The sequence below is a fragment of the Podarcis vaucheri genome (assembly GCF_965113315.1).
Source record: "Podarcis vaucheri genome assembly, chromosome: 4".
Lineage (NCBI taxonomy): Eukaryota > Metazoa > Chordata > Lepidosauria > Squamata > Lacertidae > Podarcis > Podarcis vaucheri.
In genome coordinates, this window is record NC_138762.1 from 35661946 (window position 1) to 35687901 (window position 25956).

Below are 25956 nucleotides of genomic sequence, written 5' to 3' on the forward strand. Positions count from 1 at the left end.
GGCTCTCAAAGCGTCTTACAGAAGCCAGAATTTAGACCAGTGGTTCTCCAAAGGGACTGTTAGAGGGCGGGATCTCTGGGGGTGCAGATGACACTGGGGAAAGCGAGCGCGAGCTCGTCCAACTGCAGTTCATCACAGGGCGCTGTGTGTCTGCAAAGAGCATGAAACCAGTCGCCCAGCTGGCAACAACCCGGGGAATTCCGAAGTATGAATCCATTGGCTGCTTCCCCCACCAACCAGCGCCCCTTTCTTTCCCCTCCGCTTGCTGTGATTGGGCAGCCGTACGGGCAGAGGAAACGCCGTTCGCGCTCCGTCTGCGCTCTGTGGAGGCTCAACACCCGTCCGTATTTCCCTCCGGCCCGCCTACTTTTCGTCGTGATTGGCTCCGCCGGCGAAGGAGGACGACGCGATTGGCAGTTTGGGGGATTGACGGGGGCGGGAGGGCGTTACCTCAGGTCTTTTCTCTCCGTTCCCGCCCACCCTGTACGGAATTTTGCCGGGTTGAGGCGACGGGAAGGCGAGGCGTCTGCTTAGCGGCTCGGCTATGGAGAAAGTGCTGTGCAGCGGGCACGGTGAGGAGCCGGGAGGCGCAGGCGGGGCGCTCGGGTCCCTGCGCGTGGGGTGCAGATGTCTGGCTCTTTTTGAGATTTTGTGCAACTTTCAATACGGGCCGAGCTCGCTGCTCGAGCATGCTTTGACTTTTGCACCTCTCTTCGTTATTTGCAAATGGATTCCTTGTTACCAGTCGATGCTTTTATTATTATTATTATTATTATTATTATTATTATTATTATCATCATCATCATCTTGGGCGTTTTCGTCTCCTTTTTTGTTTTGATTGTAATTTCTCAACACTAAAAAGTAGTAAAAAATAGTAAAAAAATGAAGTTTGCTGGGGCGATCGGGCATGTCTTTACCTGCTAGGCACCAGGCTGCCTCCTTTGCTTTCAGAGAGCTAAGGAAGGGGAAATAGCAACACCAGCAAAATAACCAGAACTGCTTTGGCAAAGTAGGGATGCGGATGGCACTGTGGGCTAAACCTCAGAGCCTAGGGCTTGCCGATCAGAAAGTCGGCGGTTCAAATCCCCCCAAGAGGGGAGCTCCCGTTGCTCGGTCCCTGCTCCTGCCAACCTAGCAGTTTGAAAGCATGTCAAAGTGCAAGTAGATAAATAGGTACCGCTCTGGCGGGAAGGTAAACGGCGTTTCCATGTGCTGCTCTGGTTCGCCAGAAGCGGCTTAGTCGTGCTGGCCACATGACCTGGAAGCTGTACGCCGGCTCCCTCGGCCAATAAAGTGAGATGAGCGCCGCAACTCCAGAGTCGGCCACGACTGGACCTAATGGTCAGGGGTCCCTTTACCTTTACTTTGGCAAAGAGCCTGGCAGTGCTTTGCGCTCAGGTGCATGCCAGGTTTCTGTGCCTGGCTGCAAATCAGGGCCAGATCGACAGCTTCTGCCGCCTGAGGCTGAACAGCAGTCTCTGACCCTTCAGCTGTTGCGAGACTACAGTTCCCATCTCTAACCATTAGCCATACTGGCTGGTGGGAGTTGGAATCCTGCAACTTCTGCAGGGTAGACTGTCGGTTGCTACTGCCGAAGTACATAGCCAGTTCAGTAGTTATGGCTTTAAGCAAAAAAAGACCATAAGCTTCTCTCTCCCTCCGTGGCAGTAAAAATACAGCAGCAGCAATAATACATTAACAATTTGCTTCCTTTGCCTACCACCCAAAACGGGCAGTTGCTCTGACTGATGGGCCTATGCTAAAACGCAGGACTGGGGAAGAACTGGATTCATATAATAATGGCATGGGTTGACTATACACACTTGAGCTCAGTGGGTCATTTGAGTACACATATATAGGCTAGTGTTGCACACTCTGTCCCTTTCCTCACAAGGCTGCAGACCTCTTGGAATGACTAGAGGCTCAGTAGCTAATCCTGATGAGATTGTTTGCAATACTGACAAAAGGAATTCTTACTGGTGGAAATATGGATTTTAACTTTTTCTTAAGCAGTAGAACCCAAATGCAGCGTGAGTGAGGGAATCACAGGTGTGAATGTCTGGACAGGGTACAGAAGTGGCTAACTACAGCACTAGGAAGGCTAGTCTTTAGCAAGTCAATATGTCTCAACCTAACCTACCTCACAGGCCTGTTTTGAGGATAAAATATGGCTGAGAGAGATAAAGAACCTTGTAAGCTTCTTGGGGAGGGCAGGCAAAGAGTGAGATGAAAATGTAATAAAGACATACAGGTTCTTGAAGTGAGATGAAATTTTGACTGATGACACAGAGCCTCTGTCATGCTTCTATTTTCTTCATATTTATCTTTCACTTTGTTCCTGTCTAGGTCATCCCTGCCTTTTGAAGACTGGTATCCGGGATGGCCCAAACAAAGGCAGAAGCTTTTATGTGTGTGGTGTCCAAGGCCAGCAGCCGTGTGAATTTGTGCTCCTCACAAAGTAGGTTAAATACCTTTCTGTTTAATTGCAAAGGAATTTTTTTTTAAAAAAAAAAACAAAACACCACACCAGACAAACCATGGGAGATGGTTTACATTTAGTCCAGGTTACTCTTTAAAGGAGAGCTGTTTGGTGTCATTGGAAAATAGATTTGTTCTGTAGTAACATATTTGGGGGATTAGAATAGGTTTCAAATTTGGGATCAGGTGATAATGTTTTGATTGGCGAGTGAGTAGCCTTGGAAGGGATTGCTTGCCTTTGTAGTAGATGGCTTGGCTTATTTATTGCATTAATACTGAGTGTGGCCCCATTATGTGATGTAAATTTACCTGCTATGGTGCTAATTGTGTATATGCCTGTTGAGGTGGTGGGAATGTGGCCCTGACACGTGGCTAGAGTGTTAGATTGGATGGTCATCTTGGGCAAAAATCTAACAGAAAATTCTCCTGTGCTGAAGATGTTTTATGATTCCTTAAACTTTCCTGCTTATTGAATATCCCTTGTTCCTTTCCACAGGCTTTGCCCTTCTCACTGCTTGGTGCATGAGAAACATGTGGTGGACCTCCAATTTTTGATGCAGCAACAGGAGACAGACACATACAAGTATATTTTCTGAAGAACCCTTGATATTTCTAATGGCAGATAGGGGTATTAGTATTGAAAACTAGCTTCATTCTCCATGTTTTGTTTCCTTTACCAGGCTGTTCTATCGCTGCAGTAAAGCTAAACTGGAAGGGAAGAGATGGTGTGGAAGTATCCCATGGCAGGTAGAAAGAACAGAGATTGGAGGAAGTGTATTGGGTTTGGAAGTAATGAACATTAGCAGTAATACCATTTGTTATGAAGAATGGGGAACTGTACAAGACAGTGTTTGAAACTCAATACATGTGTAGTTTCTGAATCTTCAAAAAAAATATTATAACTTTTAAAAATACATGAAAATAAAGATCCCCTGAATGTCATATTTTTATCCTACGTATGAATTTCTGTGCAACTATTCTGCAGAAGTATAGAGAGTACTTAGCTCTAGCTTTCAAGATGTCTGATTTATATGGTAAACTTAACATTCCACCTGTGTGTTTTATAGGATTCTAAAGCCACCATATTGCCAAATAAGCCACAATCTCAGCAAGTCTCAGAATTGCTCCATAATCATAGAGATCAAAGAAATCCATTCAAAGTACCAAGCAAGAATCACGAATCTTTCAAACAAACAAACTACAGTGAGGACAAAAACTTATCAAGAAATGAGGATAAAATACAGGTTCTGGATAAAAAAGATCAGCTGAAGTTGCCATCTGAATCTGTTAAGAAAGAACATCCAGCCCCAGAGGTGATCAAGAACAAAAAGTTGGGAGAAAAATGTGAAGGATCACCCAAGCAAGGAATAGAAACAGAAACAAAAGCAAGCGAGTCCACAAATGAAATTAAAAAGCCAGTATATTTGGATACACACAAATATATTTCAAGCAAAAAGTTTGAGACAACTTCTGGACACACAAGGCAGGATTCAGCTCTGAGATCTGCTGAATATGGATTGCAAAAAGAGGAAGGTCCAAAGCAGTCATGGCCCAAGTTCAGTGGCCAAACATTAGGTGTAAAGCCTATTAATGAGGCGCAACTTGGAAGGAGAGGATCAGAAACCTGCAGGGACAAAGCAGTAAAAATGAAGACAAGTAACAACTGGGGAACTGAAGAGACAACACTGATGCCCAGGCAAGTTGTGACTGTTCAGGAATCAACAGGCTTGCCACTGGTGCACCCTAAAGAAAACCCAGAGAAACTATTGAAAACTGCTCCAGAAGATAAAAGCAGTTCTGATGAAAATGCCAGCAGTGATGAACGTGACAGATTTGTATCTTCCAAATTGCCTGTTGGGCAGGAATTGGATACCCAGCAGCAAAAGGATCGCAGTCAAAAGAATTTGTCTTCCACATCACACAAAAAGGCCTCTTTGCAAATGGCAGAAAGTCTGGATTCCAAAGCTCTTCATAGCCAACTTTCAGCTCAGCTGAAGCAGAAAAAGGTCTCTCTCTCGATCATACACTTGCTTGCTTATTCTTTCTGTACCTGATCGCCAGAGGCTTCCCATGTCAAAATAGCAACTCCTTGAGCCTTGGTAAAACTGGGCTAGTTCTACAAAAATTATAAACCATTAAGGTATTGCAGCCATAGATGAAGGCGCTCAGACTTTGCCTTAGGCCAGTGTCACACGAAGTGTGTTGCACACATTTTGTCTGAAGCCCACAAGCTTGTAATGAATATGCAGTTTAGCCAACACATAGTCGTCATCCCTCCCCCCCCCCCCGGGAAATATTTCAAAGAAGCAGTTAACAATAAAGCATTTAAATACATATATCCAAATCAGTGATGTGGGTGTTCTGGAATTTTTTGAATTGCTAATTAGGTTAATTTGCATCCAGAAATTGTCAGTTGCATTGGAAAATTTTCTGATGCTACAGTGATGTACTTTATCGTTTATTTTACTCATATTTATCAACGATAAAAAAATCTTGCCTAATACTGTATCTGCAATTGGCATCCATTCATTGTTACTAATGCACTTATTAAATGGAAAAGGGAAACCTAAAGCACTTGAAAATTTTCTACCCCACATCACAGATCCCTGTGTGAAAATGTTACTATGGTAAATTTACTTTTTGGACAATTTTAACCCTTTAAACTATTCTGAAGACTATGAAATAAAATGCCACCTGAAGCCAACCCTCCCATTAGACACAGTGAAGCTTGAGTGATGTTAACGGGCAGCAAATTGTTAGCTATTTGATTTATCATGCTTTTACTGCCAGTGTGGGAGAGGAGCTTACGGGCTTCTCTGCCTGCGCTGCCACAATAACATGGCCACCCTGTGTACTAAACACCTTGATTTAAGTGTATTTGGGGCATCATTTGCTCTTCTGCTTTAGGCAGCCAAATATCTGGGGCTGACTGATGACAGCAATATTGCACCAGGTGGGTCAAAGAGAAAGGGAGGATGAATAGGGGCAGCAGCAAAGTGGAACAGAGCAGTAGCTCCTCTTCACCTTCCCCAATACTCAGTTATTTGCTGGTTCCAGTTTGTGTGCTTCCTTCATGTTCGTTGCCATGTGGCACTCCTCCTTCTTGGAAGTGCACAGGAAACAATTCCCTAATCTGGTGTTCCACTGATAAGAGCATAGGTAGTCTGCTTGGTTGGACCAAGCACTGTTCTCTCAGTGACTGACCTGTTCATAGCAAAGGGAAGTCAGTGGGGATATGTAGACTTCTGCATGCAATGGAGTACATGCAGCATTTATTACATGAGAGTCATCCAAATTCCTGCTTGCTGGTTGATTTCTGTGTAACTCTTAAATATTTCAAACCTGTTGTGGAGAAAACGTCCGGTAAAGGTGGGGAAGTTGAGTGTTCAGGTAGTCAATAACACATTTCTCTCCCTTGTCCCCCCCCCCCTTCTCTCTAGAACACTTTGAAAATCGTGAATGTTCAGGCTCTACCAGATAAAGGCGAGCGGTTACTAAAGCAGGTGCAGGACCTGGAAGCGGCACTGAGTTCTCTGAACCTGGAGGCAGAAGAAAGTGTAAAGGAAGGTAAGCTTATTCATTCAGAATTATGAACATCACGTTTCATATGCCAAAGGAAGAAACATTTTCCTTTATCACGGAGTACATAGTTGCATTCTTTATCTTCCAGAAGCAGCAGTACTGGTATCATCATGCCTCTGCCAAGAGCCCCAGCAAAGGGCTCACTGATAATAACCCCCCCATCTTGACTTGCTCCTCCTTTTCACCATTGCAACCTGCTCATTTCCCTCTCTTGTCTCTCTCTGGCCCAGACAAAGGTGGTGAGGAAGAGGAGGGGCAGTAGATGCCACTGTCTGCTTGCTCATTGGCTCTCTGCCTGGCAAGCAAGAAGTGGCAAGGACAAAGGAGCAGCTGATGATTAATGGTGGCAAGGAGATAGACTCACAGAGCAGGTCCGGAAGTGTCCTCCAAAACCTGGAGTCAGCCTGACAGGCAGGGAAGTCAGATAAGCTGCCTGTGTCCTAGAGCAGCTCAGCGCCAAGACCTCTCCCGTCAGTGGAAGGCCGCAGGTTCTCCACCCCTGGTTTATCAAAACAAAATATGAAGGAGCGTTTGCAGCCTGAATTGGTACTGTCCAGGAAAGACTGTAACACTTACAATTTTCTGCATATTTCAATCGGTTTTTACACAGCAGTAGACGTGAACAGCAGTAAGCGTGAAGAGAAACTGCACAATCCGTTCTCCAAGACCACCGTAGAACAGCCAAATACTGTTACAGGGCGAGGACCAAAGCCATTCCAGGAGCCTCAGGTAGCCAGCTCCTTAGAGCTCCAACCTCCTTTGGGATCTAGTCAGTGTTCCAGTAGCACTTATAGAGGTAAGTGGGAGAGGGGGCAGCCATGATGAAATCCAACATGGTTTTGTTACAAGTACAGTGGTACCTCGGATTACAGATGCTTCAGCTTACAGACTCTGCTAACCCAGAAATAGTATCTCGGGTTAAGAACTTTGCTTCAGGATGAGAACAGAAATCGTGCGGCGGCAGCGGGAGGCCCCATTAGCTAAAGTGGTACCTCAGGTTAAGAACAGTTTCAGGTTAAGAACAGACCTTCAGAACGAATTAAGTTCTTAACCCGAGGTACCACTGTATCATATGAAGATTGGGCTCCCCCCGCCCCCAGCACATTCATTTACGAGTGGGAAGGATTCCATAAACGGGCCTTCTCAGCAGTGACTCCACATCTGTGGAATGCTCTCTCCAGGGAAGTTCACCTGGCGCCTTCATTATACACCTTTAGGCGCCAGGCAAAAACGTTTCTTTTTAACCAGGCCTTTGATTGATCCAATTTACATCCTGTGCCCTAAGATTAGATTGAAGGAAAGATTAAGAGGACAGAGGCTTGACGGAAATATTTAGAAGTTGTTAAAAAAAAAATTGACATTGGGATGCAGAAAGGGGAGGTATGGGGGAGTCTGAGAAACGAGGTTTATGAAAAAAAGGTTATGAAACTATACGTGTTTGTATGTCTTTTTATATGTTTGTTTTGTTTTTAAAAAATTTCTGTAAAAACCAATAAAATTTTTTATTAAAAAAAAAATTTACATCCTGTGCCCTCTTAAAATGTATTTTTATTTTGATTATGTATTTTGTGGTTTTATATCTTGATTTTATTCTGTGAACTGCCCTGAGACCCCTGGGTGTAGGGCGGTATATAAATTCAAATAATAATAGTAATAATAATAGTAGTAGTAGTAGTAATAAATAAATAAATAAATGCATATTTAGCTGTGCTGTTAAGTGAAGACACTTCCCCATGCAAATGCTTAACCTGTCTTGCTTGATGACACATAACCGCTTAACTAAGTTCTGCCTTAACCGCTACATCACACCTCCTTCAGAATCAGCACTGATTCCTCATTGTTCTAATTTTCCTGCTACTGTATTTTAGAGGATGGCCACATGCAGGCCCTTTATGGAGGCCGAATGACTGAAGACCGCCTCCGAGCCGTGTATGATGCCACCAGTGATGCCATCAACCAGCTTCACAGTTCCCTTAAGTCCTGCCCGAAGGAGGAGACAGTGGCTGAGGATCCACCTGGGTTAAAGGTGAGCTGGGACAAATTAAAAGCCTTGCGCAGCTTGCTTTTCCTATAATCTTTTCTCCCCAATATGTCGCCAAGTTAAGAAGTGCGTTAGCAGTGCACCTACAAATGTTGAGCGATTTTTGTGCAGGCAAGAAAAAGAGCATGGGAAGGGGCTGAAATGGTTTCATCTGTGATCTTCTGCTTTCAGTAAAACCCTTTGAGGCTCGTCTTCCATTTGAAACAAATAGCTATAAATGTTTGCTGCCGCCTAGCAATAGGGAGCAATGAATCTTACTAAATTGTACAGGTGCCGTGTTGCTCATCTGCTTAAGAAGAATGTGACACAGATTAATAAATGGCAGACTAGTCCCACCCAACCATCTTAGTTTGTGGAATCATAGAGTTGTAGGCTGATTGCATAACCCCAGTTTTAATGGCCTGGGAGTGCCCAGTGCTGTATTATTGCTAAAACAAAGTGGTTGTGGATCTGGATGGTAGCTGGCTGACTATGAAGAATCCCACGTAAGCTGCTCGAGGAAGCATGGGATAAAATTATTTCTATAAATAAATGTCATGTCTTGTTTTAAGCTAAACTTTATACTTAATAAAGAGGTCTGAGTGTACCTTTCTCCAAAAAGCAATTCATTACCTGACATGTATGCCATTCTGGTTACCTTGGAAATCAGGGATAGGGAGCCTGTGATACCCGCCAGTGCCAGCCAGCATGACGAATGGTTCGGGATGATGGAAGTTCGAGCCTTGCAACATCTAGAAGGCTTCAGGTTCCCCATCCTAGCTCTAAACTCTGCGCAATTGATCTATACCGTAAATACATGAAAAAGCCATTAATTCTGCACCTTTTGGCTGGCTTTCTCAGGTCTCCTTGCTCCTGCATCAGAAGCAGGCACTTGCTTGGCTTCTCTGGAGGGAGAGTCAGAAACCGTGTGGAGGAATTTTGGGTAAGGAACTATTAGACATGATGTGATTCTGGTGTTTGCTTTCAGATAGATTGTAATGAAAGTAGCTTTGCTTTTAGGTTTTGTGTTGAACAAGGGGGTGAAGAGGAAGGTTGTGTGGCCCTTCCACCCTAAAATATTAATCTGAGCTCTGGGAAAGGGCCTTAGGCTTATCACAAATCTGTCCACTGGCCCTTGAAGGATTTACAAACATCCTGTCTTGGATGATGGAAGGCTGTTAGTGAGAATGGACAGGTCCTTACAATGCAGGTTACTTCATCTTAATGTTCAACTAGAGCTTCTCTTGGATAAACCTGTTGACTAGCTTGTGAACCTCCAGATATTGTTGGACTACAACTCCCATAATCCCTGGCAATTGGTCATGCTGCCTTAGACTTGATGGGAGGTGGTGTCCAAGAACATTTGGATGACCACAAGTTGCCCTTGCTTGGATGAAGGAACATTTTCTACATGTCAGATCCAATTCCTTCTGTTCCCTGAAGGATGGGGCACCACAGCGGGACACTTAGCAAATAGTTTTACCTGCCAGGCAGTTGAGTCAGCAAGTTAAGATATCCAGCACCAAACATGCCTATCACTCCCTGATTTCTGTTTTGTTCTATGCTGCTTTTTCTTCCCAGCGGATGATATGGGCTTAGGGAAGACTCTGACAATGATTGCTCTTGTTCTGGTTCAGAAGTGTTTACAGAAAGACAGAGGGAAAGAGAAGAAACTCGAGCTTTCAGTGTCAAGACAAGGTACAGAAATACCAAGATACCGCCAATTTTAGCAGCACCGTCTGCACTTGTTTTTCACCATTTAATAAAATGAGATTCTCTTACTGGTTGGAAAGCAAATGTTGCAAATACTGCCTGCAGTATTATGATCTTTTCTGCATTACTGAGACGTTACCGTGAAACATCTTTACCTGTTAACGTTTGCATTTCAAGATACCTCTGTAATCGCTTCCCACGGCACGCTGATTGTCTGCCCCGCGTCTTTGATCCATCACTGGAAAAAAGAGGTAGAAAGACACGTCCGAAGCAGCAGGCTGAGAGTCTGCCTGTACCATGGATCCAACCGAATTAAGAACACAACTGTGTAAGTGCACAGCTTCCAGCTCCTTGGAAGTTAAAGAGCCTTAGCCTGGTCCAAAGCTTAGGTATCCTGAATTGCAGAAGCACAGGCATAGAGAGCTGATGCAACATAGTCACTTGAGTTAAGCTAAAGAACACCATTTTTTTGTTGTTTGAGCCAACTTGCTCCCAAAGTGCTTTAAGGACCATACGATTCCTTATGCTCCACCTCTGAGATCCTCTCTTGGGACACTTTTGATGGTTTCCCACACTTCAGCTGGCCTTCAGTAGACACTGAGCCTTTAGTGCAGCAGGTACTGCCCTTTGGAACTCCATACCAGTAGAAGTTCAGCAAGAACCATCCCTCCCTTATGGAAAAAACGACCCTGGCACAAAGACTGCTTTTAAGCTCTCAGCCTTGCTAGCTCTGGAACTGGTAGGGATTCTCTCGTGAGACCTCGCGGGACAATCTGACCTGTGAGATCTTGCAAGAGCATCCCCACCTTGCCTGTGTATACAGTGGTACCTTGGGTTAAGAACTTACTTTGTTCTAGAGGTCTGTTCTTAACCTGAAACTGTTCTTAACCTGAAGCACCACTTTAGCTAATAGGGCCTCCCGCTGCGCTGCCGGAGCACGATTTCTGTTCTCATTCTGAAGCAAAGTTTTTAACCCAAGGTAATATTTCTGGGTTAGCGGAGTCTGTAACCTGAAGCGTATGTAACCTGAAGCGTATATAATCCAAGGTAACACTGTACTTGAAACTGTGCAAGCTAAATGTGCACAAGATGTGGGCAATGGGCATACTGCAGCTGTGTCCTGCTTTGTGTATCTTGTTGCTGGAGGCCATTGCTACACGTCCTTACAAAGCAAATGGGAAGTACTTCATCAGTTATTGGGCGTGTTGTCTCATCTGGTGTCGACATACAAGTTCTGTGGCACCACATGCTCTACTTTGTCTCTTCCTTTCCCCATCTCTGCCAAGAAAATATACACACAGTTGATAGAAGTCAAGTTTATTATTACAATATTCAATTTATATACCTCCCTTTTTCAAAAGATCCCTGGGCAGTGTACAACGTTAAGAACACATTTTACAGAGCACTATAATAAAAGCATAATAAGAGACAGCATAATAATAAACTAGTAATAAGAGCCCGCCCCCCAGTATTAACAGGCCATAGAACACTTAATGGCCAAAAGCCTGGGTAAAGAGGAATGTCTTGTAATAATGGTGCCAGGCAAGCCTCTCTGGGGAGAGCATTCCATAGACAGGGAGCCACCACAGAAAAGACCCCGCTCTTGAGTTGCCACCCTCCAAACCTCTTGGGGAATGGGTGGGGACATAGAGAAAGACCTCGGGTGACAAGTTTGCCATTGGTTCCTTCTTTTCTGTTCTTAAGAAGACTCCATGCTGAGTTATTCACAGGCTGTGGCTCCAAGCACCCTTATTGGAGACTAAGCCCATTGGACACAATGGACTTTATTTCTGAACAAGCACACGTATGATTGGTGCTTGTGAGCTTGAGTGTGACCTTTTGGAAGCAGCTACACTGATTCTGCATCAAGATTAAAATCCTAATGTGGTCGTATTGCTTACCAGCTCTCCCTCTCCTCTTCTTCACAGGCTTTCTGAATATGACATTGTTGTCACTACTTACAGTATTCTTGCCAAGGAAATCCCTACACAGAAGGAAGAAGCAGAAGTTGCTGCTGACGACCACGTTGTGCAGGTGACTGAAAACGTGCCAGACTTGCTTTTAGGAGATGCTGAGATAAAAGCTTAATTTTAGTCTTAAAATGCGTATGGTGGGTAGCCTTGCCATCAGATTGGTTTGTGCCAAGTTAGCAATAAGGATATCATGCATCACATCTGAGTTGTGTAATTGCAGAGAAGAGGAGAATTTAGCCAAAAATAATAATAATAATAATTAAGTCTCAAGTTGAAATACGTTTTTTCAAATTTTATTTGTTTGAAATATTAAATCCTTATTACAGAAGGAGTAATTGTAATCTAATGTCATAGACTCGGACCCTGACCAAATTTAACTATTTTTCAGCTAACCTCTGCCCCCTTTCCTTCCAAGTCTTGCATTTTAAAACCAGGTCTACTTTCTGCTTTAGGATAAGTCCGTTCCCTTCTCTCCCCTGCTCTGGATACACTGGACTCGAATTATACTGGATGAGGCCCATAACATCAAAAACCCCAAAGTCCAGGCCTCAATAGCAGCCTGTAAATTGCGAGCTACCGCCAGGTGGGCCGTCACTGGGACACCCATTCAAAACAACCTCTTGGATATGTACTCCCTGCTAAGGTGAGTTGAACACACCCATGATTATGCCTTGTAGATTAACTCTGATTTGCAAGTCTCTTCTTTAATCGGCTTTCAACTTACAAGTTTTTCTCTCACTGTCTGCCACACATGCCTGCAAAGAAAGCAAATTACTGTTTTCCTAAGATGCACACCTTCAGAAAATACGTGCACACTTAAAAACACCTTAGGAAAAGTGCATACCTTAAAAGGGGGGGTTAACTTTTGTCCCAACACCTTTAGATGGAAAATATTTCCTGGCCACCCCAATTCCATGGAACCTAGTGATTGTACTTCCCCTGTCACTCTTGCCTTCCTCTTGCTGCCGTTTGCCCTCCTAGATTCCTTCGCTGCTCTCCTTTCGATGAATTCAAGGTGTGGAAGAATCAGGTGGATAACAATACAAGAAAAGGAGGAGAGAGGTTGACGCTCTTAACCAGGAGCCTCTTATTGCGAAGGACTAAGGACCAGCTGGACTCATCTGGCAAGCCTTTGGTAATTGATGGCCCATCTCCTTTTGTCTGTCTCTTGGATTTGTGTTCTCTTCACTGATGGTCAGTTAGGGCTGTTCTGCCCATACAGCCAAATGTGCCGTTTTCCTTCCATCTGCAGGTTTCATTTACCAGCAAACGAAGTGTTCTGGCTCTTGATGCTGAAAAGGGATCAGAGCACTCCAGAAACAGGAAGGAGTGCCCTGATCTGCTCCGTTGTTTCCTGAGCTCATCACCATCATCAGCACTCTGGAAACATTGGACTAGCGATCTCCTTCCCCTTTCTGGCTCTTGATTTGCTCTCATCGGCAGCTGCTAGATGACAGGCACTTCATTCAGTCCTGATGCCATCAGTAAATTGGGTCAGGGGCTGGCAGGCCACTGAAAATGGCTTGGTGAGCTACTGGTTTTCCACCCACCCCTGTTCTATACATTGCTTAATTTTTTCTTAATAAAGGGACTGTAAACAGTGAGATTTTAAGCATCTGTCAAAAGTTGCCTCTTTGGACTTACTGAGGCTGTGTTTTGGCTGCCTGGAAAGCTCATTTTATGATTAGTTAAGGTGTTATCACAGAAGTTCATTTCGTTAAAATACAGAAGCGTAAAAGGAGTCAGTGCTTAATCTGCATAGAATCCTTAGACCTGCTGGTGGGCAGAAAGCAAAATGTGCCATCTGGACCTTTCATAGGAGAAATGTCTCTGAAAAGCCACTTTAGTGCAAATTATACTGACACACTTTTCAGTCTGTTTCTTTTCTCTCTCTCTAGGTATTGCTGCCTCAACGTTGCACTCGACTGCACAGACTAAAACTCTCTGAAGATGAGCAATCGGTGTATGATGTACTTTTCAGAAGATCAAGGTATGATAGAGACCTGTGAAGGCATTAAGAATGAGTTCATTTCAGCCTGTAAAGGACAGTGTACACAATGACCTCACTTTCTGTAGCCCTCCTGATGCAAACCAGCTCTGCTCACATCCCTTCCCTAGATGTCCTGATAATTCAGTGCTCTATGCAATAGGAATCACTATTTTGGTCACATACCACTTAGAAGCCAATTTGGACATGAAGTGGTACATTGATTAGTTCATTAGTGGTGGTAGTGCGGTGTATTAATTCATTTAGTAGTAGGGTGGCATACTAGTTATTCATTTTATATACCACTTTGATGTTAGAAGAAACTTCAAAGGGGTTTATAAAAAGGCAGAGCACAATAAATGAATTTATTAATGAAAGTAATATCACTAGTGTAGTATCTTAATTAATTTAGAAGCAGTTCTAGTAATAATAATATCTCTGCAAAGTATTTCAGTGTCCTCACCTCCTGCCAAATAAGGGAGAATAGTACTCTTCCACCCCCTTTAGTGCTTTCACATGCTAAGCATTTTGTTCCTCATTGACCTAGATTCTTGTTAGTCTCCTGATAGTTTAAATGAGGGCTTTATTTTCTGGCATGTTGATGCCGCTGCCATTATCATGTTGTTAGCAAGATGATACTAGGAACAGAATGTGTTCTGTCTCAGCAGAGAGTCGTTTTTGAAAAGAGAACAGAACTGTTCTTTGGGGGGCAGGAGTCAAATATGCTGCCTCTTTCCCCCCAAGTTTTCTCTCCTTTTGTGTTCAACGTTGTCCACATCCATCTATTGTGCTTATACCGTGGAAACGGGGTTGCAAAGCTGCCTAAATTTAACTGTGGTTTCTTCAACCAGGTCAACCCTGCAGTCCTACATCAAACGGCAGGAGATGCAGTGTACAGGACAGCACCCTGGGGAGAACCCATTTGACAAAGGTTGGAATTTAAACTCTTTGCCCCGCCCCCTAGCACCTGCAGAAAAAGTGTTGAGAGGGATGTGATGAGGGTGGCCTCACCCTCACAGCTAATTTTGCCCTGTTCTGTAGCTATTCTATAGTCTGTATTTCAGCAGTCTCTAGAATACAGTGCAGGGGTGGGGAACTCCAGGGGCCAGATGAGGCCCTCCAACCCCCTCGATCTGGCCCTCAAGGCTTTTGCCAAGCTACGCTTCCTCCACAGCTACAAATCCCCCTCTTCCAGCTGGGCCCCTCGCCAGCTCTTCTTGGCACTCTCCTCAAGTGTTTTTGTCTGACTAAAAGGTAGCCTTGAACTCTGATAATGCCTCTTGTTTTCCTAGATGGAGGCTCGAGAGGGGGGTGTGTGTGTGTGTGTAAAAATCGAGCCCACTATGAGGAAAAATTGCATTTGTTGCCCTATCCACTACCAGCCTGTGGCCCCTGGAAGATTGCCCAGATTGGGGTGTGGCCCTCAGTCTGAAAACGGTTCCCCATCCCTGTTTTAGTGCTACCTGCTATACTTCATCTTGAAAAATTTGCAAAAGATCTGCATGCCTACATTTCCTGGTTGGTTTCCTCCCCCCAAAAGAATAATAATATTAAGGTTTTTTCATAATACAATATGATTGAAAACAACCTAATCTCAATAAAAACAGAAAAAGAAAAGAAAATGCAGAGTCCTGTCTCAAAGGTAGCTCTTAACCCTCGACTCACACAAAGTGGCGGGTCGTCCCAGCTCTCACCTGGGAGATGTCCTTTCTGCTCCTATCCTCTCACCTTGGGAAACCTTCCCTTCCCTGCCTCTCAGTCAGGGTCCTTCCTGACCTCCTGGTGTGAATAATCCCAGTAAAGACCCAACAGCAGAGGACACCAAGGAAAACAAAAGAGGAAGGAAGGAAGGAGAGGAACAGAAGAGAAAAAAAGAAAGAAAACTAGATAAAAAGGACTTCCCGTTTCTATCTGTCAGTTATATAGAAAAAAAAATGTTCAAAATACAGTGGTACCCCGCAAGACGAAAGCCTCGGAAGACGAAAAACTCGCTAGACGAAGGAGTTTTTCGTTTTCTTAGCCGCTTCGCAAGACGCATTTCCCTATGGGCTTGCTTCGCAAAATGAAGCTTGCCCCGCAAGCTCCGGGGATAGCGGGGAAGCGCAGCGTGTCTTCCCCGCTGTCCTCGGACCTCTTTTGAAGCAAGGGGTGGCGGGGAGAAGATCGCTTCTCCCCGTTGCCAGCCCCGCAATCTCCGGGGACAGAGGGGAAGGCGCGTGTGCCTTCCCCTCTCTCCCTGGACCCCTTTTGAACCAAGGGGCAGCAACGGGGAGAAGCAATTCTCCCCGCTGCCCCTTCCCTTGCTTTAAAACAGGTCCGGAGACAGAGGGGAAAGGCCCGCGGCGCTTCCCCTCTGTCCCTGGACGGTCTCCATAGGAACACATTGATTGATTTTCAATGCATTCCTATGGGAAACCGTGCTTTGCAAGACGAAAAACTCGCAAGAAGAAAAAACTTGCGGAACGATTTAATTTCGTCTTGCGAGGCACCACTGTATTCACTGGTTGGTTTTCAGATTCTTCTTAATGAAACTGAATGGTAGCTCCAGGAATCCGTTGCTCTGACGCCTGTGCCATTTCATCTTCTGACAGGAGCACCGCAGTTTAGATGCCATCCGCAAGGCACCCTGGAAAAGCATAGCCGGGATGCTCCTCCCGTCTCCACCACCATTCACATCTTGTCCCTTCTGTTGAGGCTCCGCCAGTGCTGCTGCCACCTGTCCTTGCTGAAAGTGGTAACTATGTGAACAGGCTTGGAGGCACCCAGTTCAGAACTGTGGTGTGTAGTGGTTAGAGAGTGTTTGGCGTTTGGGAGAGCAGGGTTCAAATCCCCATTTGGTCCTGAAGCTCCCTGGGTGGCCAGTCACAATCTCTCAGCCTAGCTTACCTCACCAGGCTGTTGTGAGGATAAAATGGAGAGGGGGAGGAACCGTGTAGGCCACCTTGAGATGCTTGGAGGAAAGGTGGGATATAAATGTACCGTATTTTTCGCCCCATAGGACGCACTTTTCCCCCTCCCAAAATGAAGGGGAAATGTGTGTGCGTCCTATGGGGCGAATGCAGGCTTTCGCTGAAGCCTGGAGAGCGAGAGGCATCAGTGCGCACCGACCCCTCTCCCTCTCCAGGCTTCAGGAAGCTATCCGCAAGCCTTGGGAGCCCGGCGGGAGGTCCCGCGGGCTCACAAGGCTTGCGGACAGCAGCCTGCAGCCCCCGCGAGTGTCCGCAAGCCTTGCACGCCCGGCAGGAGGTCCCGCCAAGCGCGCGAGGCTTGGGGCAGCAGCCTGTCGCCCGAAGCACGGGGAGCCCTCCGGAGGGTGCCCCGTGCTTCGGACAGGTGAGCGCAAGGCTTGGGGCGGCAGCCAGGGCGGGGAGGGGAAATAATTTTTTTTTATTCATTTTCCCCCAAAAAAACGAGGTGCGTCCTATGGGCCGGTGCGCCCTATAGGACGAAAAATACGGTAATTGCAATAAGAAAGTTGCCATGCCCCATATTTATTCTTTACATTGAAGGCTCTGGACCCGACTAACCTGAATAGTGAAGGCATCTCCCTCTCCTTGGAGGAGCAGCTCAGTGCTTTGACCTTGTCTGAACCCAAAGATACCAATGACCCTATGGTGTACCTCTTTGGTACAGCTTTTAGTGTGGATCTCTTCGAAGCAACCAAACAGAGCACCAAGGTATTGTTGTTATTACTTATTTAGCATGCATATGAATCACCTAGAATCCTACATCTCGTGACGGATTTGCATCAAAAAGAAAAGCAGAAATCAAAGCTCTGTAGATAAAACAGAACACAAAGAACAACATTAACATTCCTAAAGTGCTTGCTGAAATAAATATGTCTTCACTGCATGTCCCAATCTGTACAGTGTTGACATCTGCTTCTCCCCTGGGGGGGGTGGGTTCTGTAACACTGAGGCTACTGTGCTGAATTTTCTCTTCTGAGTATAGCGAGAACTAATTGCTAGGGCGTGAAGCGCCACCAAAAACCTCAGCTCCTGACAATTTTGGTGAGCCCATTTATTATTTTATTATTATTTATTTGAATTTGTATACTGCCCTATATACCCGTAGATCTCAGGGTGGTACATAAAAAAACAAACACAAAATACTTAATAAAAACAGAAACAGAAACAACCCAATAATCCCCCATTCCACAACACATTTAAAAGGGCATCTGATGTCTATTAGGTGTGGCACTCTTTAAGGTAACAGAGCTATGACAATCTTTTCTAGTAAGCTCTAAGGATCAGGGTTTTCCTTCCCTCCACATTTATTTTTTTAAGAACCCCAATTCAGTTAATTTATTTAGCTCAGGAATGGGGAAACTTTGACCATCCAGGACGACTCTCCTCAACCAGCATGGTCAGTAGTCCGGCATGAACACCTTCTGGAAGGGCATACATTTCCCATCCCTGATTTAACAATGCAGTCCTAACTATGTCTACTCTAAAGAAAGTCCTGTTGAATTCAGTGGAGCTTACTCCCAGGTAAGGGGTAGGATCACAGCCTAAGTAACCATTTTAACAAACAAAAGCTATAACTCAGTACAAAATGTATTTCCTTCTTAACAGTGTGCAGTCGAAACACACAGTGACAAAGAACCAAGTCTTCTGTTGTGGGATTTATTTGTGTACCTACACAATACCAAGTGGGCTGCCCACCTGTTTCAACTTTGTAGTGATTTCATATAGCAAGATGGGAAATCCCATCTTAGATATGGGTTCCTAAAATTTGTACAGCTAACGTTACCATTAGTACATCTGGAGTCAACCTATCATGTTGTGTAGAGAGAAATGGGGATCATCTCCATTTGGCCCCTCCTCAACTGAGATCAGTTCTGTAGCTTTAAGAAGTGGTATCTGAGTTGGTTATTTTTCCCTCTTCCCTCCCCATCCACTTTTCCTTTTGTGTTGTGTCTTATCAGGGCTTACTAGTAGTTTGATCAGGATCAGTTGGCAGATCTCAGGATTATTTGCAGTAGATCAGCAAGGGTTTCTGACTCCCATTGTTGAACAATGATAACAACAAAATGTATTTTCCATCTAAATTAGATGGCTGGAATAAAGAAAGCTACCCAAGTGTGGACTTTCGTGTGAAAGGAACGTGGGCTTAGGTCATTTCTAGTACTGAAAACAAAATCCTAGGCTTAGAATGAGCTCATAGACTTCTAATTCTTTAACTCTGGCTTTGTGCCCTTTGCACCTGGCTCTGGTTGGCAGCTCTTGGAGTTCTAGTGAAGAGCAAGCCTTGTATTTGCTCACCACTATTTTAGATTGCAAGCCCAAAGGCATGACTCCCTTGTTATTGATCTCTTACGCAAACAACTCTGAGAGCCTTTCCAGCTGGAGTGGAATAAAAATGATTTAAATAAATGAGGCTGCAATCTCAAGCAGAGTTACTTGAAAGTCAACCCCAGTGGGACTTCTGAGTAAACCTGCTTAGGGCTATAAGTGCATTTTCACCCCCCTCCTTCTAGCTGTCGCATCTCTTGGAAGAGCTGAAGGCTATCAAAGGGCGTTCCCAGAAAGCGTAAGTACCGGCATACCATATGTCTCTCGAGGAACATCAAAGGGTGGGCTTGGATTCTGTTTAATGTAGGTGTGTAGGGAATGGTGAGAAGGACCTGCAATTGCCTCTCCAGAAGCAAAGGCAGGTAGAGTTGTGTATCTGGATAGGGGATCACTCAGAAACACAGGGTTTTATTCAGCTAAGTTTTACTCAGAGTAAACCAACTGGAAGTAAAGAACATGGTGAAGTTAGGCCTGCTGGTTTCAGTAGGTTTATTCCATAAATCTTAGTTCATATGATGTATAACAGTGTAAATACCTTAGAGGAAGAACAATACAGTCGTACCTCTACTTACATATCCCTCTGGATACGGAATCTTTGGGTTACGGTCATGGCAAACCAGGAAGTGCAGAAGCGCACCTCTATTTACGTAATTTTTGGTGTGCGAACAGACCCCCGGAATGAATTAAGTTCGTATCCGGAGGGTTCACTGCACGCAAATAGAACAATTAAGAAGGGGCTTCCATTTCACGGTGCAGTTTCTGAACGCTCTTGCAGTGCCAACCTCAGGGTTCCAAATGCATTGAAATCTGGGAATATTCAAAGAGGGCGAAAGAGAAATGTAGATCCCCATGTGAACTGGTAAAGCAGGAATGGGGAGGACTCTGCTGTTGACACGTCATGGGGCTCCGATTCACACCAGCCTCAACCAGCCCAGTTAATAGTCAGGGTAATAGGAGTTGTCGTCCAACGACATCTGGAGGGCTTCATGTCTTCATTCATGGAATAAAGCTTGTAGCTTGCCTTTCTGTTTTCAATATTTAACCACAAAAAGAAAGCCATCGCTAATGACTTGGTAGATTGATTGATTGATTAAATGAATGGTGGAAAGAGATTAAAAGGTACAAGATCCAGTTCAAGAAGAATAGTTTCCAGTAATTTTAACATTCACAATGATACTTGCTTGGCGTTTGTATGCTTATGTATCGCATTCCAGCCATTTTAGAATATTAATACTTATCACTTTATATAGTACCACCTCAAATGTTTTGAAGTACTTCGTATACACATATCTCAGTATACTTTACACCAGCCAGAAAAGACGGGCTGGTGTTTAATTGTATTTTTACAGTTTCAAGGCCTCCTTTTCAAAACACAAAGCTTTCCCAGCGTGGCATAAGAACATAACAAAATGTTTAACATTTCTCCATAAACCTGCATATAACAGAAAGTAGGGGTGAGGTGAAGGCTGAGAAGCTATAACTTGTCTAAAGCCAATTTTAGTGGGTTTGTAGTTAATGTGAGTTTTGCACCAGGGACTAGACTGATTGATTGATTGATTGATTGATTGGTTGGTTGGTTGATTGGTTTCTCTCCCCTCCTCCTAGTGTCATTGTTTCTCAGTGGACTAGTATGCTGAAGATTGTGGCAGTACACCTTGAGAAGCTGAGCATGAAATATGCCACAGTGGATGGCTCTGTGAATCCTAAGCAGAGGATGGATGTGGTTGAGGAATTCAACAATAATCCTGAAGGACCTGAGGTCTGGGAAAAGATCAGAGAAGCTGCTGAGTTTTGTAGCTTGTTGTCACTGTGACTAGCGGTGCAAGGCCTGATCCTGAATTGCTAGGCAGGGTTAACCAGTAGCCATTTTAGCCAAAAATCTGACAGTCCTATACCCACTTGCTTAGGAGTGAGCCCTATTGCACTCAATGGAATTTACTTCTGAGTAAACATTCTAGGTTTAACATACCATATACTGTAAAAACAAGCATTGCGGGGCACACAATTCTGCATTTAAGAATTTCTGCTTTATAAAACAACAATCTAGGTTTCTAGTTCATGTTGATAATTATATAGTCACCGGCCCGTAACATTTCCTAGGTAGATATAATATATAGGTATATGATATATAGGTAGATATGATATATATATAGATATAGTAGATAGATGAGATTATATATATGAATATATATATATATATATATATATATATATATATATATGCAGGTTTTGGTGTCTTCGGGTGTCTTCCCGTGTAAGAGTCGGGGTGTCTGTGCGACGTTTCGACGAGGTCTCACTCGTCATCTTCAGGCTGGTGCTTTCGGCTTCTTGTTACTGGAACAGAGCTCTGTTCCAGTAACAAGAAGCCGAAAGCACCAGCCTGAAGATGACGAGTGAGACCTCGTCGAAACGTCGCACAGACACCCCGACTCTTACACGGGAAGACACCCGAAGACACCAAAACCTGCATTCCTGTACCCGTGAAAATCTACGAAAGCATATATATATATATATATATATATATATATATATATATATATATATATATAAAAACTTAAAATACAATTAAAACAAAAAGTCAGTAAAAACAACAACATAAACCTTTCCCTAGTAGAGACAAAATAACACTTGTAAAACCACACTCTTGACTACAACCCTAGCCGCACTTCCCTGGGAACAAGCCCCAGTGAATTCAGTAGGACTTACTTATAAGTAGGCATGGTTAGGATTGTGCTGCAAGAGAAGGAGCGTAAGGTTTATTTTGAAATTATACCAAAACAGCAAAGGTCTAGGTAGGGGTCTGTGGGAGGAGATGATATTTCAGATAACCTGGGTCCAAGCTGTCTAGGGTTTTATAGGCTAAAACCAGCACTCTAATTGATTCTGGAAACAAACCAAGAAGCAGTGTAACTGGCAAAATGTACGCAGGCTGTGCCGAAGAGAAATGGTGTATAAATGTGTTGTGCAACACCTAACAGCTTTCTCTTGTCACAGGTGATGATGATCTCTCTTCTGGCTGGAGGTGTTGGCCTCAATCTAGTTGGAGGAAACCATCTCTTTCTCCTTGACATGCATTGGTAAAAATGCGGCAGCTTTTGCCACTTAACAGAAACCTTCTCATGGTGTTTCGTGTGTGTGTGTGTTTGCAGCTGCAAGAATCAGATCTGAGTTGACCAAAAGGATAGAATCATTCATGAAGGACTCCAAATTATGTATTTGGTTCTTACAAATCGTTGCAACTGGAAAATATAGTGCATATTTCTATAATCTGCATAAGAGGGTTTTGTTTTCTTGTGAACTACTACTAACTACTAAGAGGTTTTGCTAAAATGAAGCGGCATATAAATTTTGTTAAATAAATAAGAAATATTCACTGTTACATTCACTGTTACATCTGTTGTCAGTAAATCACCTTGTGTTAGCGAATCGCCTTCTAGATTAGTTCTTAGTTGGTCTTTGAGAAGATGAGGAAGCAAGGACTCATTGTATCCACAAGCACCTTCAGTTCAAGGAACAGGAGTCCAGGTGTGCCACAGAACAGGGGAAGGAGGATGATAAGAAGCTGGGAGGAAATTGAGGGAGATGTTGTCACTACTTCTTCCAAGGCTGAGATAGATTTAAAGTGTTAGGGGGTATCTCTGACTTGCTTTTTGGCAATCCTGTGTACTAGATGTAATTGTATGAGCTAAAATATCTTTCATCTAGATTAACCTATAGTTATAAAGAGGGAAATGACTGAACAGTTTCTTAAATTTCAGGAATCCAGCACTGGAGGACCAAGCCTGTGACCGCATTTACCGCGTAGGACAGCAAAACGATGTCACGATCCACAGGTCAGGCTTTGCTTTTTGCACCATCTCTGTTTGCATAATTTCTAGGGGTCGTGAGATTTCTTCAGGTTCCATATGGAAGGGGGGTGAAGTTGGGGGGGTATTCTGATCCGCTCTCCTGATCTCTTTTCATGAGGTTTTTAAGTGATCACAGCTCAGTTCTTCTAAAGCAGCGATGGGGAGCCTCTAGCTTGCAAACTTGATCAGGGCCTTGAAGCCCATTTCCCGAAACCACACCCACTTGGCCAACACCTGGCGTTCCTTGTTGAAGCTTCACTGTCATCAAAGGGGCTCCTCTTGGTGCCAATCCACTGATGGTGCTTCTTCAAAGGGGCTCACTTTCAGTGCTCCACAGATTATTGGTGCTGAGAAAATCTGCTCAGAAAGTAATTTGTCAGCTGATTGGCATCAACAGCCCGCTCCTTTGAAGAGTCTGCTTTCAGCACCTATCAGCTGATGGGTGCTGCAGGGAGTCCCTTTGAAATCATCGCCTTGCATCATATTGACACACAGTGATTGTTAGGTGAACTGTCCCATCGCCCTGTCAAAGCTGGCCAGCAAGGTGGAATCTGGCCTGATTCAGTTCTTTGCACTGTGCTTAATTTATTTTGAAAGCTTGACCAACGAAAATGCACAAAACCTGTATTCATAATGCTGTCTACTTGATTTTAGGTTTGTCTGTGAAGGGACAGTAGAAGAAAAGATCTCGGAGCTCCAAAGCAAGAAAAAAGAGCTGGCCCAGAAAGTGTTGTCAGGAAGAGTAGATTCTTCGACAAAGCTCACCCTGGCAGATCTCAAGCTCCTTTTTGGCATTTAAACACTGTTTCTGTTTTAAATATGTGGTTGCCACGTTTGTGTGCACCTTTTGAAAATTCACTATATTAATGAATAAAAGTGGTTAAGTGTTGCCTTACCCCATTCTTCATAATTAAACCTTTCTGTAGGAGGACGTACCCTACTTGTGATCCTTTGAAATTTAGGAAGAATGATCCGCCTGTGTCTGATATTGAATCATTGCTAGCTAGCCAGACTATTGTCTTGTGTTTTTCCACCCACCTAGTATGCTCTATTGCAAGATAAATACTTCTCGTCATATCACATGGCCAGCAATGGCCAGAATCCTTTCCTTTGAACTGCTGTCCCAATGAACACCAACTGAGGCCACTTAGAAACCTGGTGTGCAAAGTCATCCCTGCTCATCTGCAAGAACTTTAGAGACAAAGTGGTTCAAACAGCAGTTGATAGATTGAAGGTCGCAACTTGGGTGTGTTGTGCCAACAAGATTTAAAACAACAAGCAAATACTGCAGTTTGGATCGGTTCAGATCAGGCTATATACAGCAGAAGGATGGGCAAGCATGTTAGGAGTTGGATGGTACAACTGGGAGCACTAACTGGAAATCCCCAAGGATAGCCAAATCCTTCTAGTCCAGTATCCTGTTCTCACAGTGGCCAGCCAGATATCTGTGGGAAAGCAATGAGCAGGATTCAAGCACAAAAGCACTCTTCCACCACCCCACTCCTATGGTTTCTGCCAACTGGTATTCAGGAAGACACTGTCTCTGACTGGAGGCAGAGCTGCTGCTTCTTTCTTTGGCAATCACTCGTAGCTGAGTAAGATTGTCTTCCATAAACACGGTTTTAACAATGAGTCCGTAAGTGACTGTGGAGGCCTGTCCTTCCACAGTGGGGACATTGGTTTCCGGGCAGGAGCTGATCACGGTGTGGATTTGCCAAGTGTGCCTTCCTCTTAGCACGTTTCTCCCTTGCGTCCTGAGTTCAAGTGTCTTCAAAGCCCATGACACCTTTGGTAAAGGCTGTTCTCCAACTGGAGCGCTCGCAGACCAGTGTTTCCCAATTGTTGGTGTTTATGCTACGTTTTAAAAGATTTGCCTTGAGACAGTCTTTAAACCTCTGGCCAGCAGCCTTCATGTTAAATGGTTCCAAAAGGGATACTAGAGCCTCAGATTAAAATGAATTCCTAAATTTCCTGCTGCATTTTGTTATCTCAATCTGTTTCATAATTACATACCAAAGCTTCCTTCAGGTTGTGTCTCTGTAAATGTATTTCACTAAATCATGCTTCCTCTGGAAAAGGAAGTATATTAGCTATGAAATAATTATTAATTTGATCCTCAAAAGAGTGCCGTCTTGGGGCAATTTTTGTTTCATATGGTGATCAGACCTTTAAGCTTGCACTACATAAATTGCAAGCTTGCAATAATTGAAAATAGGATTTGCTTTATACTGCAAAAAGACTGTTCAGTAACCTTGTGTACAGTATATAGAGCAAGTTTTGTAGCCTGCAATGATCTTGGAACCTCTGCATAGAGATTCTCTCCAGACTGATGGGTGTATTCTAAGGAGATGTGTAAGAAGAAAACCCAGGACACGTGAATAGCTTGTCAAAGAGTAAACAGAGTGTTAGCAAATCCTTTGTTTTATATGCCATACATATTTAAAATTTGTGGATAGAAAAATGTTCTCGCTATAATATTGGATTACTAGGACCTGTTTGAGAGCTGTATTTTGTAGGTGTCAGGATGGCCGAGCGGTCTAAGGCGCTGCGTTCAGGTCGCAGTCTCCCCTGGAGGCGTGGGTTCGAATCCCACTTCTGACAAACACATTTTCTTTGTTTCAGTGCTAATAACAGCCAGCATTTTCCGAGATAGTTTCCGACGTAGTTTCTTTTTAAATCTGCGATGTGTTTTGCGAATATAGAAATATTACGTATTCGAAACAATATTTCGCTCCTGTATTATTATTATTATTGCCATTTAAGGTAGTGTTCAGAGGTTGGAGGAAAGAAATATTTTTATTGAACTTTTCTGACCGATATATTGCCAAGGCGGCGGGCAGAGGGTCAGAAGCACAGAGCGGGGACCAAAGAGGTGCCCCCACCCCATTTCAGTAAGACATTGCGGGAGCAATGCCTAATTGCTGCAGAAGCTGCTAGCAGAGACGAGAAGCAAAGCGATCTGGAGAGACGGTCTGCAGTCGAAACGAGCCTGGGATTCTTCTTAAAGGAACACGAGCCCTTTCAGATCATCCCCCATTGCATGGAAACCAAGGCTTCCATG

At 44.0% G+C, this 25956-nt stretch overlaps 1 protein-coding gene and 1 long non-coding RNA gene across 3 annotated transcripts; one reads left to right on the forward strand and one right to left on the reverse strand.

Moving 5' to 3' along the window:
* Positions 1 to 461: 461 nt before the first annotated feature.
* TTF2 (transcription termination factor 2) lies at positions 462 to 25619 on the forward strand. 2 transcript variants are annotated; one of them, XM_082220991.1, is made up of 23 exons: positions 462 to 572; positions 2347 to 2458; positions 2975 to 3061; positions 3159 to 3225; positions 3546 to 4484; positions 5919 to 6045; positions 6671 to 6856; positions 7929 to 8086; positions 8942 to 9023; positions 9662 to 9778; positions 9971 to 10121; positions 11722 to 11827; positions 12219 to 12409; positions 12748 to 12901; positions 13665 to 13756; positions 14605 to 14684; positions 16345 to 16487; positions 17263 to 17430; positions 19233 to 19285; positions 20653 to 20806; positions 22042 to 22124; positions 22806 to 22880; positions 23550 to 25619. In XM_082220991.1, the coding sequence occupies exons 1-23, from the start codon at positions 545 to 547 to the stop codon at positions 23692 to 23694; spliced, it is 3498 nt and encodes a 1165-aa protein (XP_082077117.1). In that variant the 5' UTR covers positions 462 to 544; the 3' UTR covers positions 23695 to 25619. The 2 variants fall into 2 exon arrangements, with proteins under 2 accessions (XP_082077117.1, XP_082077118.1); XM_082220992.1 differs by having other exon boundaries at positions 6674 to 6856.
* LOC309531491 lies at positions 5887 to 11679 on the reverse strand. The gene is made up of 5 exons (XR_014219330.1): positions 11452 to 11679; positions 10902 to 11071; positions 9949 to 10031; positions 6425 to 6559; positions 5887 to 6017 (listed from the first exon to the last, which is right to left on the reverse strand). It is a non-coding gene; the product is annotated as an uncharacterized lncRNA (long non-coding RNA).
* Positions 25620 to 25956: the final 337 nt, after the last annotated feature.